General features: G+C 48.7%; 1 protein-coding gene across 5 annotated transcripts in view; it reads right to left on the bottom strand.

Annotated features, from left to right (window-relative positions):
- The window catches only part of Anxa6 (annexin A6), a 53,728-nt gene that overhangs the window by 20,076 nt on the left and 15,813 nt on the right, over positions 1-17,839 (bottom strand). For all 5 annotated transcript variants that reach the window (XM_038329077.2, XM_038329076.2, XM_038329078.2 and 2 more), the window contains exons 3-11: positions 12,802-12,892; positions 10,027-10,121; positions 9,369-9,482; positions 7,430-7,520; positions 5,844-5,923; positions 3,743-3,799; positions 2,613-2,706; positions 2,142-2,237; positions 525-583 (exon numbers count right to left, since the gene is read on the bottom strand). In XM_038329077.2, the coding sequence (XP_038185005.1) occupies positions 525-583; positions 2,142-2,237; positions 2,613-2,706; positions 3,743-3,799; positions 5,844-5,923; positions 7,430-7,520; positions 9,369-9,482; positions 10,027-10,121; positions 12,802-12,892 (777 nt within the window). The remainder of the gene's footprint in view (positions 1-524; positions 584-2,141; positions 2,238-2,612; positions 2,707-3,742; positions 3,800-5,843; positions 5,924-7,429; positions 7,521-9,368; positions 9,483-10,026; positions 10,122-12,801; positions 12,893-17,839) is intronic.

Here is a 17,839-nt window from a genome sequence, read left to right as displayed (position 1 = left end):
ATTTATTATTAATTAATTTACTTATTAATTAATTAATTGGATTTTTGGGCAGGGTTTCTCTGTGTAGCCTTGGCTGTCCTGGAACTCGCTCTGTAGACCAGGCTGGCCTTGAACGCATGGCGATCCACTTGCCTCTGCCTCCTGAGTGCTGGGACCACATCCTGTGGTCCTCCTGAAAGCTAGCTGAGCATGAACCTGAGCGAGTCAGCAAGCAGATCCTCTATGATCTCTACCTCAGTTCTGTCCTAACTTCCCGACTTTCCTTAGTGATGAACAGCGTCTTAGAAGCCGATAAATCCTTCCATCCCCTAAGTTGCTTTTGAACAGATTTTTTTTTTGTCTTTTTTGTTATTTTGCCCCATATCCCCTACTCCAGTCCTGGTCACAATATTCTACTGCAGCAACAAAAAACAAGGCTCTTTCTGGCCACTGGACACCAAGGATTTGGTAAAATCTCCGCAGTCTTGAGGGCGTGGGCAGAGGCTACCCTCCCCCAATCTCATTCTTACTATCCCGACACTTACCTTCATGGCCTTGAACAGCCTTTCAGCAAAATATTCTGGGGTACTGCGGATGCACTTCACTGGAGAAGGGGAGGGAAAAGGGAGAGGAGGAAAAGGTAGTTATCCCCATGCCTCATAAAAGGGAAGGCACCAATAGGGCTCGCTCATTAGGTCCCTCCCTTTTCCCTTCCCCTCCATGTCCAGACCTGGGTGCGCTGGGAAGTGCTTTACCACTGAGATATATCCTACACCCTTTCATTACTTTTTATTCTGAAATAGTTATTTGCTAAATTGCCTGGACAAATTTACTCTTGTAGCCCAGGCAGGCCTTAAACTTGCAGTCTTCCCTAGGGATGGGATTGCACACGTGTTACCAGTTGTTCCTAGCCCTTGGGGGCCACCACGTTCAAAGGCAGGAAGAATCCTGGCTTCTGATGGCCCTCAGCCCCAAAGTACCTCTAGCTTTAAACACAAGGGAAGGCTGTGCGTGTGCGTGTGTGCACGCATGCATGCGTGTGTACGTGCGTGGGTGGTTGGTTGGTTGGGAGTGATGCACACATAATCCCAGCACTCCAGAGATGGAGGCAAGAGGATCAGTGAGTTGAGGCCAGCATGGGATATAGGAGAGTCTGCCTAAAAAATAAAAATAAATAGATAAATAAAAGTAAGAAAGAAGAGGGCTGGAGACATGAAGACATGGCTTAGTGGTTAAGAGCACTGGCTGCTCTTCCAGAGGACCTGAGTTCAATTCCCAGCACCCACATGGTGGCTCACAGCTGTCTAACTCCAGTTTCAGTGGACCTGTCATCTTCATACAGACATACATGCAATGTACATAAATAAATAAAAAAGGAAACAAGGCTGGGCATGTAGCTCAATGGCAAAGACCCCAGCACCAACTAAGTCAGGCACGGTGGTGCGTGTGCTTACACACAAGCAGAGACAGAGGTAGGTAGGTGGTCAAGGGCCAGCTTCAGCTGACTCATAATTCAAGGTCAACCTGGGCTAAATGAGATCATGTCTCAGAAACAAAACAAAAACTAACCAACTTGTGGCCTGGCTACGCTAACTCTTAAAATATCAGACTGGCAAAGAACTCAGTAAGTCCGGTCATCCCTCCACCTTCATTTAACAGATGAGAAAAGCAGGGCCCTTCTAGGCAAGGTGACTCGCCCCAGCTGAGCGGGATACTAGGGAGAGGTCCTGGGTTTGAATCTGGACTTATCAGCTCTGGCTTCCCTTACAATCAAGGTAACCCTGATCTATTACAAGCAATTCCTTGATAAGGGACTCGGTCTCTATGCACTCAGGTTCTTCACCCTCTAAGTTGCAATATGGTGGTGGTGACCCCCTGCCCTCTCAAGACTCAATACAGTGTGGTGCCTGGCACGCAGACCCTCCAAGGCCTTTGATGGCTATTATCTCAACCTAAAGTGAGTGTTTTCTACCCTCGTCACACAGGACATCACTGTCTATGGCTGAGTTCCTTCCCATCCCCAGCCTTAGCCATGCTGCTCAACCAAGCCTCTACCACCTGCTTTTCTCTACTCTAACTCCACCCCATGGGAATCCCTTTCATCCCAATCCCCTTACTTCTGGGATGACATCCCCGACCCCTTTGCAGCCCCCAGTACATACCCACAGCCAACATCAGCTTCTCAAAGTCTCCAGACAGCTCCCCTCGGATACTGGCTTCAATGGGCTTCCCCGTGGTCTTCAGATACTCATCAAACACTGAGGGAAGCAGACAGACAGACATGCCATGCCATCTATCAGTGCTGCCACAGCAATAACAAAAGACCACAGACTTTTGAAGGGGATGGAGAAACAGATAAGAATCAAACGTTAGCAGGAAGCTGGGGCTGGCACTTTGGTACGGTGGCTGGGAGGTGACAGAGTTGTGTCATGTTTGCTATACAGGGCTCTATCTTGAGACAGGGCTACTACTACTGTCCTGGTAATAACTCAGGAAAGGAACCACACAACCCACAACGGGGCTAGTATTTGGTTTGGAGATGAAGTGGCTCTTGTGTGCCATCAGTAGAAAAGGAAAAGAGAAAGGGGTTCTCAGGGCCACCCGAGGAGGTGCTGCAGTTTTTGGGAACTCACCCAGTCGGAGGTGCTGTTTGCTACGGTTTCCCAAGATATAGATGAACTGGGCCTCGTCTGTTCCCCATTTCAGTTCCCCCGCCTCGTACAGGTCCTGAGAAGGAAGAAGAGAGGGAGACATAACAGAAAGAACAAACCCAGGGAGACAGGACAAGCGCAGAATTAACTGCCTGATCCTGGACAGGGCAGCTACTGGTGACCTCTTGACCTTTCTTCCCATCTTCCTGTCTGTGGAAGCTCCCACTCCACCTTCACTGATGAATCAGACATCCTCCTGCTTCTTCCAAAAATACCCCTGTGGTGTGCCAGATGGCTCTTTCCTTCTCTCCCTTTCCAAAGCTCCCTGCTTTGTGTGTGTGTTGGGTGTGTGAAGCGGTGTCAGAGGGTCAACCTTGGGTTTTGCTTCTTAGAAATGGTCTACCTTGTTTGTTTGTTTTTTGAGGCAGTGTCTTCAACTTTTTACATGGGTGCTGGGGTCCAAATACAAGTTGCTATTTTACTTCAACACACTCTCTGACTTCATTCATACATGACATGCTACATGCTACCTCTGAAATAAACCTGTATCTGGTGTGGGAGAATTGCCTATATACTCTCAATTATATTTTAAATAAATGCCAATTGGCTGATAGCCAGGCAGGAAGTATAGGCGGGAAAACCAGACAGGAAGTAGAGTATTCTGGGAAGAAGGAAGCTCTTCCCGAGTCTTGCCCATATCACGGAAGAAGCAAGATGTGACCTGACCTGCTGAAAAAGGTACCAAGCCATGAGGCTAACATAGGTAAGAATAATGGGTTAATATAAGTTATAAGAGCTAATACGAAGCCTGAGCTAATGGGCCAATCAGTTTTATCATTAATATAGACTTCTGTGTAATTTCTTTGGGATTTATCGGCTATGGGAACTGGGCAGGACAGAAACCCCAGCAAGCCCGGCCCTCATGTTACATGCATCTTTTTCTATATTAAAAAAAAAACAAACAAACAAACAAAAAAAAAACAAGCTGTGATTCAGGGATTCCTGGTGCTTGAGATAAAAGACTTCACCCTTACCCCACCCCAAGGCCTCTGACCGCTCCCCTTCCATAAGGCTCCTGACTGAGCCACAGAGACCACATCAACATTACTTACCTGGACATCCTGCTGGACCAAGTCCTCGCTCACAACATCGTCATTCTCCCGGGTTCCCTAGATGGAGAGACAAGGGAGTGTTTATTCCCAATGTATGGAGCCAGGGGTTGGCCCAGGGGAGCGACTGAACAGGGGAAAAGCCCAGTGTTCATTTTGCAGAGAGTTGTAGGGAGCCTCTCCCTGGCCAAACAGGAATCCTAGGAATGATTAAGGTCCTTTTGATACCTCCATCCCAGGGAGGCAGACAAAAGTCCTGTACTTCGTAGACAGAGCTTTAGATGGCAAGGCCACAGTTCCTGGCATTCTCCAGGCCGTTTCATGACAATGCCCAAGGGGTAAAGGAAGGTACGAGGTCTCACTATGTAGTCTTGGCGGACCCAGAACTTACTACGTAGATCAGGTTGCCTACAACGTACACTGAACCTTCTGCCTCTACCTCTCAAGTGCTGGAATTCTAGGCATACAATCACGTCCCGCCTAGAGCTACACATTCATGTGCTAATATCAGGGTCTCCTACCTCCCTTACCCAAGAATTTACCTCATGAGGATTTGTGACTTGCATCCTAAGGTCTGAACGCTCAAACTGTGAAATACCAGTTTTCCTGATTTTTTATTGCACTGTCCAGGTCCTGGGCCCCACCCAATAGAGTAGCTTAGCAACGGGAAGGTACTTGTCGGAAACTGGGCTACCCATGCTGGGCTTTACTCCCAGCAATGCCAGGGTCTGAAGCTGGCCTCTTCCTCTGGTGCTGTGTGTTTTAGGGTCTCAAGGCCCTCAACTCTCTCGGGGACTGTGGCAGAGCCAGCAAGCCTACAATGTGCCACGTGACTTACTTTTGAGATGTGGAGGCAACATCCCTGACTCCAGGATGTGGGGTAGGAATCTCCTCTCCAGAACACGTAGCTTTGAAAAGGGGGTAAAGGTCACACTTGCCCAATCCTGATAACTACCTGGCTGGTTAACATGGAGTATAGGCTGCTATAGTAAGGGGCGGGGGGACTGGGGAAAATGGTATATAATGGGGAAGGGATTGAAAGAAGGAACAGTGGTGGTCTGATTCGTGTGCAAAGCTTCAGACAGTTTGCACCTTGGGGCTGCATTTCAGTCACAACAATGCTTGTTCCCTGGATGCCTGTGGTCACAGATTCTCATAGGGCCAAGCAGACAGAAGACAGAGCAGGGTGGGCACAGGGGGACATGCTCTCCGGCCACTGCAGGCTTGCTGCAGCAAAGAAGTTTCTACAAATCAAAAGAACACAGAAATCTGGCTTTGGGGTAGGATCTTTCCATATCTGAATATTATTAATAAGCATAAAGCTGCTCTTTAAGATTGTAATTATGTATATGATTTCGACTGTATAAGTGGGTGCACGCACATGAGTACAGGCGTGTACAGAGATCAGAAAAGGGTATCATGTCAGATCCCCTGGAGCTGGAGTTCCATGCAGTTGTGAGATGCCCCGTGTAGGGGCTGGGAACTGAACCCAGGTCCTCTGGAAGAACAGCTAGTGCTCTTAACCACTGAGCCATCTCTCCAGCCCTCATTGTTTTGTGTTTTGAGGTGCATGTAGCTCTCCTTGAGTTCATCTTCTTGTCTCCACCCACCCAATGCTGGCATTATAGGCACACACAATCATGTCTGGCTGTTTTCATGTAGAAAAATGAAAGAAAAAGCAACCCAACATTGCAGGCTGGATTTGGTCATGGCGGCATAGTTTATAGCCTTCTTAGAGGCCCTCGGGTGAGCTGGAGGATTAGAAATGGCTGAGGGGAGGCAGTGCAGGCAGGTCTCTCCCTGAGCGGGTACTTGAGGAGGGGAAGGAGGATGTGAATGAAGCATTTGTCTCCACAGGGCACAGCCTATGTAACGCAGGGCATTGGGACATGGGTAGACCAACAGGCAAAGCCTAGGCTTCAGAGTGGCCTCTCAGGCTCCAAAGGATGAGAGAAATGGGATGGGCAGTGATGGCGGCACGGCTAGAGGAGGCCCTCACGCCCTGTAGTCCTCCTAGGCCGCTTGTTTGAGAATCAGTGAAAGGAGCCTGTGACTCCCATGGGGCGAGCTGCAGGGAGGGGCACATGTCCGCACATGGACCCACCTGGAGCAGCACCACCAGCATCTTCTGGAAGTGGCCGGAAGTGTCTCCAATGATGTCAGCCTCCAGATCTCGCTCATAGGCTGTGGAAGGAACACAAGGGTTCTAGTCTCATCCCCACAAAACCTCCAGGATCCAGAACTGAGGTCTTTTGTTCCCCCTGCTCCCATATGATTAGCTATTGTTATAAACCCCAATCCAATCTGCATGGCTACTATGGCCAAGTGCCTCTTCCCAGCTGCTAGTACCCCAGGAAGTGGATTCTTCCTCCTTCCGTCCCCTGTACCATCCCACTGCATCATCATCCTCACCTGGGCAGAGGGGTCTTGAAATAACTTATACATATATATATATATATATATATATATATATATATATATATATATATTATGTATACAATTAGCCAGAAGAGGGCACCAGACCTCATTACAGATGGTTGTAGGCCACCATGTGGTTGCTGGGAATTGAACTCAGGACCTTTGGAAGAGCAGGCAATGCTCTTAACCGCTGAGCCATCTCTCCAGCCCCAGAGGGGTCTTCTACCCACAGCGACCAGGCAACTGTCACAAAGTTCATATCTGATTGCAACACAGCTGGCTTGCTGCTGGACTCTGAGCAAAACATCAGTGCTCTGTTGGCTACAAAGTCTTCTGTGATGCTAACCCACCATCTACCTCTCCAGTGTCATCTGGGCCACCTAACTCACTGCTGCACATGGCTCTACACACCGCTGTTCCCTCCGCCAAAGGACCATCTGTCACCCCGTTCTCCATACAACAAGTTCCTCACTTCCTCGTGAGATGGGTTTTCTGACATAGGTCCTCTCTTGGGAATGTCTGGTTCCTGTTCATTTCCTTCGTAAAATCTGACCACCGTGTCATTGTTATTTTTCTCTGAGACTCACTGTTATTTCACAAGGCTACAAGTTCCAGATATAGAGACTACACTGCTTCTATCTATCACCATCTCCTGAGAACCTGTACACTGTCCAGCACAGAACAGGTACTTACCGCATGGACAGACAGAAGGGCGGTGGACAGATATAGAGATGCGTATGGATGGGAAGACGGATATGGATGAGTGGATGGGTGGATAGATGGATTGATGAGTGTATGGACAGGAAGTTAGATGGGTGATGGATGGATGGATAAATGGCATATAGATGGGTGGGTAGATGATGGATGGAAGGATGGGTAAGTGGTAAATGGATGGGCAGACAGACGGATGGGTCAGTGGGCAGATGGACAGTGGGTAGATAGACGTTGGATGAATAGGTGAATGGTAATGGATGGGTTGATAGATGGTGGATGGTGGGTAGATGGATGGATTGGTGGATGACAGATATGGATGATGGGTAGATGGATGGGTTGGTGGATGACAGATATGGATGATGGGTAGATGGATGGGTTGGTGGATGACAGATATGGATGCTGGGTGGATGTGCAGTGTGATGATGAAGGATGGGTGGATAGCTGGGTGAGTGGGTGCATAGCTGATGGTCAGAGGGATGGATAGGTCAGGAGGAAGGGGGATGGGTAGCCTCAGTGTCCCCACCCTTGCAGTCTGAGTGTCATTCCCGCCCATCTCACCATCTTTGTATGCAGCCACTAGCTGGTGCATCTGCTCATTGGTCCGGGAAGCCAAAATCTCAATGAGGCACTTCTCATCTGTGCCGACGCCCTGCAGGAGAGAAGGAACATATGGGGTAGAGCAGAATGGGAAGCTCCTAGCCACAAGAGACCCTGGAGCAGTCTGCGCTGTGACACCTCCTGCAGCCATGGTGTCTTTGGTTCAATTTTTAGGCATCATTTGGGAGATGCCATCCTAAGACTTAAGGCCCACCTATTCAGCAGCTGTTATGATTTCTCATTAAGAAATGCAATCTTGGCTCTAGGGATGTGGCTCACTTGATATAGTTCTTACCTGACACGCAATAAGGCCCTGTGTTTGACCCAGAGCTGCATAAAGCCAGGCACGGTAGGCATAAAGATCTAGTCCTAGTACTTGGGAAGTAGAGGCAGAAAGAAGGTTTAGGAGTTTAAGGCCAGTCTGGGCTACATGATACCCTGACTCAATAAATAAATAAAAATTCAAAAACCAGCACAATCCTGCGTTCTTTTCTCCCTAGAATCACGACTGAAAGCAAGATGGGCCATTGGCAACTTTACTGGCACAGTAAAGTTAACTGCAGAGATTACACTTTTGCTGCTATTCCTGAACAAATCCTCAGAGCCTCAAAGTGTACTGCCAGAGTTCTGCCCATAGAGTACACGGTGTTCATTAAGCAGGACTGAATGATCTTTGAATGAATTCTCTGAGTCACCCACCCAATGGAGCACTTTGTACATAAAACGAACATTTATAAAACCTTCAACAACAACGACTTCATCTTTCTAGCCACAATTTTCTCATCTATACAACGAGGAAGCTCTTTGTTACACTGCCAAATTCTAAGGCTGACCTGGAAGGCAATACATTCTCACATGGCCAATTGTACCCACTCAGAACTGAATCTATGTGTGGGAACTCAATGACAGCAGAGGTCATAGACTTTATACACTGCAAAGTGCCCGATACAACCAAGGGCTGTTGTGTGTATTTTTAGGGTGCTAGGGATGGAACACAGAGCTTCAAAGTAGGCATTCTATCTCTGAGTCACACACCTTAAACTGGGGGCTTTGTGTGTGTTTACACACACACAAGTATATGCATGCAGAGGTCAGAGGTCAGCTTCAGACGTCTTCTTTATCTCTCTCCATTTTAGCTTTGCAAACAAGGTCTCTTACTAAACCTAGACCTTGCTGTTCTGTCTAGACGGACTAACCAGTCGGCCCTGGTGATCACCTGTTCCCACTCCCTACAACACGGGGGTTAAGGGTGCCTGGCTTTTATGGAGGATTTGAAGTCAGGTCTTCACGTTTGCCATAGCAAGCACTTACCCATTGGGCCATCTTCTCAGTGCCCCACTCCCCACACTTTTTTGGTCTTTTCTGTAACCTAGGCTACGGTCTCGAACTTACCATCCTCTTGCCTTCACTCCCCAGTGCTGTGATTGCCAGCAGGCACCACCACACCTAACCAAGGGCTTTTTGCCCTCTTCCTAGAGGGCATCCCTCTGTCTCAAGCAGGTTAAGCCTTGCTCATAGCTGAACACATAGCCCCCAGCCTAGAATGTTCTCTGCACTCCTACCCACCAGAGCCTCTGCAGGCTTTTGGGTTCAACTTGGTCCTCTTAGACCCAGTGTCTTCAATAGTTTTTCTTGTGCCCTCAGCTTCTAGTGTGTTAGCATCTGTCTCCATGTCTCCACTTTCTCAGGACTAGGACTGCTGGCATGGGAATGAGAACAAAGGCCTCATTTTACAGGGTCTACTTTTCCCTAACCTCTGTCCACATCTATCAGATTGGCGAAGACTAGGAAACCCATCTGGGACATGTGCTGGATGGGCAGGGGCTGACCACAAGCTTGTGGCAAAGCCCAGAATTTACTACCCACATCTGCAGTGCACACTTAGACCCATGCTTCTTACCGAGATGGCATCTTTGATTTCTTTGGCATCACAATAGGCAAGCGGCCTCATGAGGTTCACGATCAGCCGCTCAAACTTCCCTGTCAACTCATACTTCAAGTCCGCGATGAGATCCTGGGGATGGAGGAGCACCACGGTAGAGATGAGTGACAAGTGAATGCTTTCTCTGCCTGGCCCAAGGCTGAGTCACCTTGCTGGACCCAGATCTTGGGAAGAGACACTACCATTGCCCCTTAAAGAATATTCAAGAGGCTTCAGGCCACTGCCCCAAGTCATGCAGCTGGCAGTGGGCCATGCAGGTTCAAGCCCTCAGCATTGCCCTCCCCCACCACTGTCAGTTCCACTGTCTGTGTCCCCTCGGATCCAGGAGTGTAAGAGAGTGGCTATGGCCGGGCGATGGTGGCGTACGCCTTTAATCCCAGCACTCGGGAGGCAGAGGCAGGCGGATCTCTTAAGAGTTCGAGACCAGCCTGGTCTACAAGAGCTAGTTCCAGGACAGGCTCCAAAGCTACAGAGAAACCCTGTCTCGAAAAAAAAAAAAAAAAAAAAAAAAAAAGAGAGTGGCTATGGCACAGGTCTGGGTACTCAGATGACACGTGACACTGAAGGACAAGAAAGAGCAGAGGAAGAGCCAGCTCACAAGCAGTCAGAGAATTACCTTGCCATAGAGGGACTTGTAACTCTGGCAGATCTCCTGCCTCTGCTTGTTGCTGCGGGAGGTGATCAGCTCCAGTATGGACTCTTTGTCACTGCCTAGAAAGAAGAGTTGAGGGCACCTGATGTTAGTGAAGAAACAAGACGTTGCCTTCAGGTTCACAGGCCCATGTTAATTCACTTTCAAAATGTCCTTTCCATTGTTTCAACTAAAGCTTCCTGGTGCGTGTGGAGCATGCCCAGAGGCGTTTATGGCGCTCTAAAGTGAGCACGCTTGGGACTGTACTCTTAACGTGAGTGCACGCTCACTCAGGAATGGGACCGTGGCTGTGTGAATCTGTACGGGCCTGCATTAAAATGTCCATGCTTGACTTGTTCAGTGAGAGCCCTGGTTTGGAAATGGCTGTGGGCCTTCTCCCCTGCTGCAGGTAATGAACCGTCCACCACTCAAGTCTCCTCTCTCCACTCTGCTTATCTCGACTTGCTCAACAAGGTGCAAGTCTACTGTATTTAGTTAAGCTATCACCCCGCCCAGCCTGCCTCCAGGAAGCCCTCCAGGCTGCTTCCTTTATCAGGCAGAGGCCCTGCAGCTTCAGCAGGTTACAGCAGAAACTTTCTGCTCTCAATAAGGAAATGGTAGCAGTGGTTCTCAATCTGTGGGTCGCAACCCCTCATATCAGCTATCCTGAATATAAGATATTTATATTACCATTCATAACAGTTGCTGGGTAGTGGTGGTGCACGCCTTTAATCCCAGCACTCGGGAAGCAGAGGCAGGCGGATCTCTGTGAGTTCGAGGCCAGCCTGGTCTACAAGAGCTAGGTCCAGGATAGGCTCCAAAGTTACAGAGAAACCCTGTCTCAAAAAATCAAAAACCAGGGCAGCTGAGGAGAGGGAGCCTGAAATGGCCCGATCCTATAGCCATACTGATGAATATGTTGCATATCACCATAGAACCTTCATCTGGCGATGGATGGAGATAGAGACAGAGCCACACATTGGTGCACCGGACTGAGCTCCCAAGGTCAAAATGAGGAGCAGAAGGAGGGAGAACATGAGCAAGGAAGTCAGGACCGCGAGGGGTGCACCCACCCACTGAGATGGTGGGGCTGATCTAATCGGAGCTCACCAAGGCTAGCTGGACTGGGACTGAAAAAGCATGGGATAAAACCGGACTCTCTGAACAAGGCGGACAATGAGGGCTGCTGAGAAGCCAAGGACAATGGCACTGGATTTTGATCCTACTGAATGTACTGGCTTTGTGTGTGTGTGTGGGGGCTAGCCTGTTTGGATGCTCACCTTCCTAGACCTGGATGGAGGGGGGAGGACCTTGGACTTCCCACAGGGCAGGGAACCCTGACTGCTCTTCGAACTGGAGAGGGGAGGGGAGTGGGAGGAGGGGGAGGGAAATGGGAGGCGGGGAGGAGGCGGAAATTTTTAATAAAAATATAATAATAATAAACAAAAACCAAACAAACAAAAAAACCCAACTCATAAAAGTAGCAAAATTAGTTATGAGGCAGCAATGAAATAACTGAATATATTAAAGGGTCGCAGTATTAGGAAAGTTGAAAACCATTCTAAAGGGACTTCTAAGTACCCATAGAGAGGGGTCATTGCATTCATAACACCTGAGCTCAAAGGGCCGCTGATGGAGTTCTCTGTGGCACAAATACAGAAACTGAAGCACAGAGACAGGTAAGGATTTTCACAAGGCCTCACAATGTACTTGACTTAGAAAGACCCAGCTGTCCTAACAGCATGTGTTCTGCCAACTGCAGACAAGCAAAGGTGGCAATACACACAAATTCAGGTCAGTGGACACCCTGAGGAAAGGCAGGGGAGTCGCCAGGCAGGTACTAACTCACCAAGGTTCCCAGTTATACTAACCAGGTCTGTTCCATAAGCTCAGGTCTATGGGTAAGGCTTCAGTATTTTTTCAAACCTCTCTTTAGTGGTTTGACATAAATATATACATGATCAAGCTCTCTGTAGCACAAATACAAAAAAAGTATATACATATATGTGTGTGTATGTATATACTTTTTTGGTTTGACATATTTTATTGCAAATTTATAAAATATGAAAAAAGACAAAAAATTAATTAAATAAGCTAGTCACACAGCTACAAAGCAGAGCACTTGTCTAGCATGGGTGAGATTCTGGGTCCAACCCCTAGCAACAGGAACAAAACAAAACAAAACAAAACCACATTCCAGGCTCCTCCCCCACCAACAGTTACTGTGTAGCCATTTCCATGGGCCGGGACATTCTCTCAAGGATGGAGGAGGAAGGCTTTTAAGGCATAGATGCTCATGAAATTTACAGGGCTCAGAAGTTCTGGGATCTTAGTGGATTCAGAAAGCACAGACTGCGACATGGACCAGGAAGCTCTTCCCCAGGATTATAAAAACAGTAACAATGGCTGGGGACAGGGAAGCTTCGCTGATGGAGCTGCTTGCAAGCTGGGCAGCGAGCATTAAGGATGCAGCTTTCCAGGAAAGTAGGCTTTTCGGTATGCAGCTGTTTTGGGGTCACCTATGCTGCTGTAAGTAACCCCAATAAACCCACTGGTTCATCAAACTAGATGAATTTGGAACGGTGACTTTGGTTTGTTGGGGTGCCCTAACTGGATAGACTAAAGTCTGTTCATGTTTCTCTAGGAAAAGTCACAGAATACTAATAGATGGCTCGAGGGGAGGCCACATACAGAGCGGACTGGCCACCTTCCATGCACCCTCCTCCCCATGGGACCCACTCTTGGGTGGCCGACACCCACCGAAGCCTTTCATGGCTGTATACAAAGCCTCAGCATCCTGATTTGGATCAAAGTCTGGGAAGTCATGGATGGAGCCTCGGTACATCGTGCCCTGTGGAGAGAAAAGCAGAGGGTGAGTCCCAACCTTGGACCTGGACCCAGGTCAGACGGCTAGCTCTGCTTCAGGATGAGCTCTGCTCCTTAGAGGAAAAACAAGTGCGGAGGTCACCTGGGAAGGGAGTGGCGGACTCTTCAGAATAGTCGGAGGATGCAGCCTGCTCAAAAGACAGTGCCATCCTCCAAGGGAGGGTGGCTTGGCCAAGGCTCATCACCCTTCATCACCTAGCACCAGCAGGAGAGGTCCCTGTGAGTGACAAGAGCCCCACCTGTGGTGTGTGTGTGTATAGCTGGAGGGCAACCACAGGTGTTGTTTCTCAAGTGTCACCTTCGATGTTTTTGTTTGTTTTGAGATGGGGTCTCACTACATTGGCCCAGGACAGCTGCTACGTAGACTATGCTGACCTTGAACTCAGAGACACCCCCCCCCCCCCCCCCCCCCCGTCACTGCCTCTTAAAAGCCTGGGATTAAAAGCCTGCGCCACCACACCCTGTCCTACCTTATTTATTTATTTTTGTTAAGAATGGCTAAAAGTTCATTATTACTGTGTTTAGAGGGTGGGTATGTGTCGGCCATGATGCACATGCAAAGGACAGCTTTGTGGAGCCAGTTCTCTCTTTCCGCCTTAGGTGGATGCTTGCTCTCTCTCTCTCTCTCTCTCTCTCTCTCTCTCTCTCTCTCTCTCTCTCTCTCTCTCTCTCTCTCCACCTTTAGGATGGCAGGCTTGTGTGGCAAGCCTCTTTACCCACTGAGACATCTTGCCAGGCCATGCATCTTGTTTTGGATTCTTTGTTTTTCAAGGCTCTTTCTACAGAGCCCCAGCTTTCCTGGAGCTTACTATGTAGACTAAGTTTATCTCAAACTCCCAGAGATCCACCTGCCTCTGTTAGGATTGAAGGCATGAACTACCTACCATGCCTGGCTTACCGTTATCTTTTGAGAGAGGGTCTCTCAGGGGCCTGGGGCTCACATATCATAGGTGGCCTGGCCACTGGGCCCCAGGGACTCACTTGTTTCTGCCTGCCCAACACTGCTCTTACAAGGACAAACCACCATTGCTTTTTTTTTTTTTTTTTTTTTTTGCGGGGAGCGGCAGGTCTGGGTTCTCAGGCTTGAATGCAGGTCCTCATGTTTTACATAGCAAGTAGTTTGAAGAGGTCTGAGCCACCTTCCCAGTACTCCTAACCATTTTTCAAGGCATTTTACAGTTTACAAAGCCTCTTATCTCCATGAACACAATTATATTAGCCACTGTGGCCATGTTTAAGGTGGCATCTACAAAGAAACCCTGAGAAGGAGTCCCACAGACCCCGGTCCTCTTCCTTATTCCCCTCAGCTGCACAAACCTAACAGCTGCCAAGTACTCAGGGGACCCAGAGCTACTCTCAGATTCAGTGCCAAGATGAGCACTGATCCTGGGGGCCCAGTAAGCTGAGCTGTGAACTGGCATCTAAGGATAAGCTGGCAGGGTCCTTGCAGGCCAGAAGAGGAAGGCAGAGAGCCAACGGACCTCAGACATCAGATCAAAGCTGAATGCACAATGGGCTGCTTTACGGAGGAGTCAGATGTGGGTCAGCTTTACAGTATGGAGAAGCATGGGGTCTGGGAGAACCACTTGGTAAATCCAGTACACACGGGGCTGTTGCTGGGCAGGCACACAGCACACAGTCTGTGCCAGGCCCTGGGTCAAGGGCTGAAGATTCAGAAAAACCGAAGATCTAATTTTGTTGAGCCCCTCGCCCAGTGACAGAGATGAACCACAAATGGTTGTGTAAACACCTAAAGAGAGAGGCACGGTACAGAGGAAACAGCTAAGCCCAACACCAGCTCCAGAAAGAGATTATAAAAGGTTCTGTAGAAGGAGGAGCAGCGGGAGGCTGAGGAGCCCACAGACTGTGTCTTAAGGAGTGAGACATGGACAGGCAAAGCCGGAGTCCTCCCATGGTCCTGTGTCCCCTGGTGGCTCCTCCCACAGAGTCCAGCCAGACATCTGTCTGCCCTCTGCCATCGGTCACCGAAGCTGACTCTTCAGAGGTATGCATGTGTGGGTGCAGGGCAACTATTTAAAGTACTCAAAGGGACACAACCTTCTTCCCGCCATTCCCTATTCGGGAATCCCCTGCAATCTGATCTCAGGCCTGGACAAAGCAAGAGACAAGGGAAAGGATGGCACATGCTGGCCCCACCTCCTGCCTAGATTCCCTCCGCCCTCTTCAGCCTTTCTGAGGCCTGCCTGTTACATTTGCATTTACACAGTACCACCCTGGATAGCCTGATCCAGGGACCTGAGTGAGATCCAGTGTCAGGCCTGGTCTGTGCATGGCTCAGAGACTGACCAGAAGAGACCCTCAAGGCCCTGCTGTCAGAAAAAAGACAGTGTACAGCTGGAATTTTACCTTCTAACCATCTGGTGTTTCTCTCTGTATATCCCGGTCTAGCAATGTCAGAAAATAATTACCATTAGCTTCTAGGGTGGAGAAAAAGGGGGTAGAGGGAACCAGAATGTCTGCTTTGCAAAGGGCCTTAAAGACTTTTAGTCTAACCTTCCTTCCTCTTGATCCTTTTGGGAGTTTTGTTTGTTTGCTTGACATAAGGTCTCATGTAGCCAAGGCTGGTCTTGAACTCATTAAGTAGCCAAGGCTCGCCTTGAACTCTTGACGCACCTGCCTCTGTCACCTGAGTGCTGGGATTACAGGTGAGTGACACCACATCTGGCCCTTAGATTCTTGACTCCACAAGGACAGGAGCTGTCATACACAGGACATGACCGCACAGGACAGAGTGGATCCCCACAGCCAGCAGAGGCTTAGCAATGGAGACCAGAGAGGGCTTGCTAAATGTAACTGAGTTGAATGATGGCTGAAGATGTTCTCCTCTGCGGGGAAGAATGCTGAAGAGGGAGGCAGGTAGTGGGAGAGCAGCTTGACTTCTTAGCATGGATTCCTAGCACCAATGCTCAGCATTGGAGATGCTGGGACCAGCAACAGAGTGTCCAGCTTTGAAATAGCTTTCTGGGAGTCAGGTCCTCTGGGGTCTATCTGGGGCAGCCAGCTGCTGCCATGACTCATGATGTTTTTCTTTCCACCTCCCTGAGTCCACATGTCCTTCATCTCTCTAGCTCCAACCTCCTTGCCACCAATTCTCAGGCTCACTTGGAGAAAAAAAGGTAATGGATCTTAAAATTTCAAAGCCCCAAAATAGAGAGGACAAGTGACATGTGACCAGCCAGCATGTCAGAGGTCTGACTGAGAAGGTCAAGATGGCTGTTTCTAACAAACCAAGCTTTCTCCCTTCCTGCCAGATGCCAGAATGGTGTGGCAGTTCATAAGGGAAGGAGTTTCTTCCTCAGTTAATGATACCCACCTATCTCTTCTTGAAGACTTAACATGGAACGATTGTCCTGCACTGACTCCCCTGATGGGATGGCAGCTTTTGGAGACCTGTTTCCTCTCTGTGTCAGGGTGACCCACATTCAAGCTATAAACAGGCATCAGTGCTCCACCACGCCTAGACCCCAAAGGCTTCTCACATGGAGATTCTTGTTTCCAGGGAAACTAGAGCCACCCACTCATCCATCTGTTATTCAGCTGCCTATCTACCTACCAATCCATGCATTGCTCATTTATGCTCAGTCTATCCTCCCATCCATTTATCTGTTTGTCTGTTCATGTATCTATCAATCTGTCTATCTGCCATTCCATCTACCTACCAAGCAACCCATCCATCCATCCATCCATCCATCCATCCATCCACCCATCCATCCATCCATCCATTTCTCACTGAGAATCTACTAGGTGCTTATCCCAGGGACCTGTAAGAACTCACAGTCGGTTAGGGAACTACATGGTAAGTGCACCCACAATCCAATCAGCTAAGTACATCACAGGGGCTGGAGAAGAAACCTTGTGAAGGCTGGGCCTGCATTTGTCTTGCTTACTGATGTATTTCCAGCCCCCAGCATAGGACCTAGGATATCTAGGCACACCTTGGTATTTGCTTCAGAAGTAGAGGTGAATGACTGAGAATACATGCTGAGCAGATTAGAGCTGACTTCCTGGAGATTATGTCTGAGTCCCTGTGAGTTCTACAGGATGAGTAATGGTGGTCCTCTACCCTCGGGAGAGAGGCTGTGGAAATTACCACACAGAGGAGATATGGCAGAGGGCTGGGAGACAGTGAGAACATTGCAGAAAGGAACCCCAGGATACAGTGCTTAGGAGCCGATGCCCAGAGTCTTTCAACTCACGTGGGGTACAATGAGAATGAAGAAGAAAATGAGGTTGCAATGTTACCGAGAGCTTGCAGTCCTGTTGGCTACCCTAGGCATGCCCCCTAAGTCAGGGCCTGGTTCTTGCACCTGGCATTGCTGTCTCTGCCCATTAAACAGAGATGCCCCTCATGATACTGTCTCCAAGATTTTGCATTTTTCTCCAGGAAGTTTAACCATGTAACTAACCCATCTTCTGTGTAGGTTAAAAACTGTCAAACAGCAGCAGTTTCAAACTGATGTATTTCTCAAGGTCAATAGTAGGGATGCCTTAAATTCTTTTCGATCTCTGAGATAAAATACCTTGAACAAAAACAACTTAAGGGAGAGGGGGCTTATTTTGGCTTATGGTTCAAGAGCACAGTGCATCATGGTGGAGAAGTTGGGGTTATACTCCTTCTATTGTCAAGAAGCAGAGAATAATAAAGGTTTGTGCTTAGCTCACTTTCTCCTCTTCATACTGTCTAGGATCCCAGCCTAGGGAATGGTGTTACCCATAGTGGGTAAGTCTTCCTACCTTAATTAACCTAATTAAGGTAATCCTCCAGAGCTGGGCATGGTTGCATACCCCCTTAATCCCAGGCCTCAGGAGGCAGAGGCAGGCAGACTGGTCTAAACAGTGAGTTTCCAGGCCAGCCAGAGCTATATAAAGTGTGTGGGGGGGTGGACGAGGA

The sequence above is a fragment of the Arvicola amphibius genome, chromosome 4, assembly GCF_903992535.2.
Source record: "Arvicola amphibius chromosome 4, mArvAmp1.2, whole genome shotgun sequence".
Taxonomy (NCBI): Eukaryota; Metazoa; Chordata; class Mammalia; order Rodentia; family Cricetidae; genus Arvicola; species Arvicola amphibius.
Note: the sequence above shows the minus strand (reverse complement) of the source record. Positions and strands in the feature narration are given on the sequence as shown.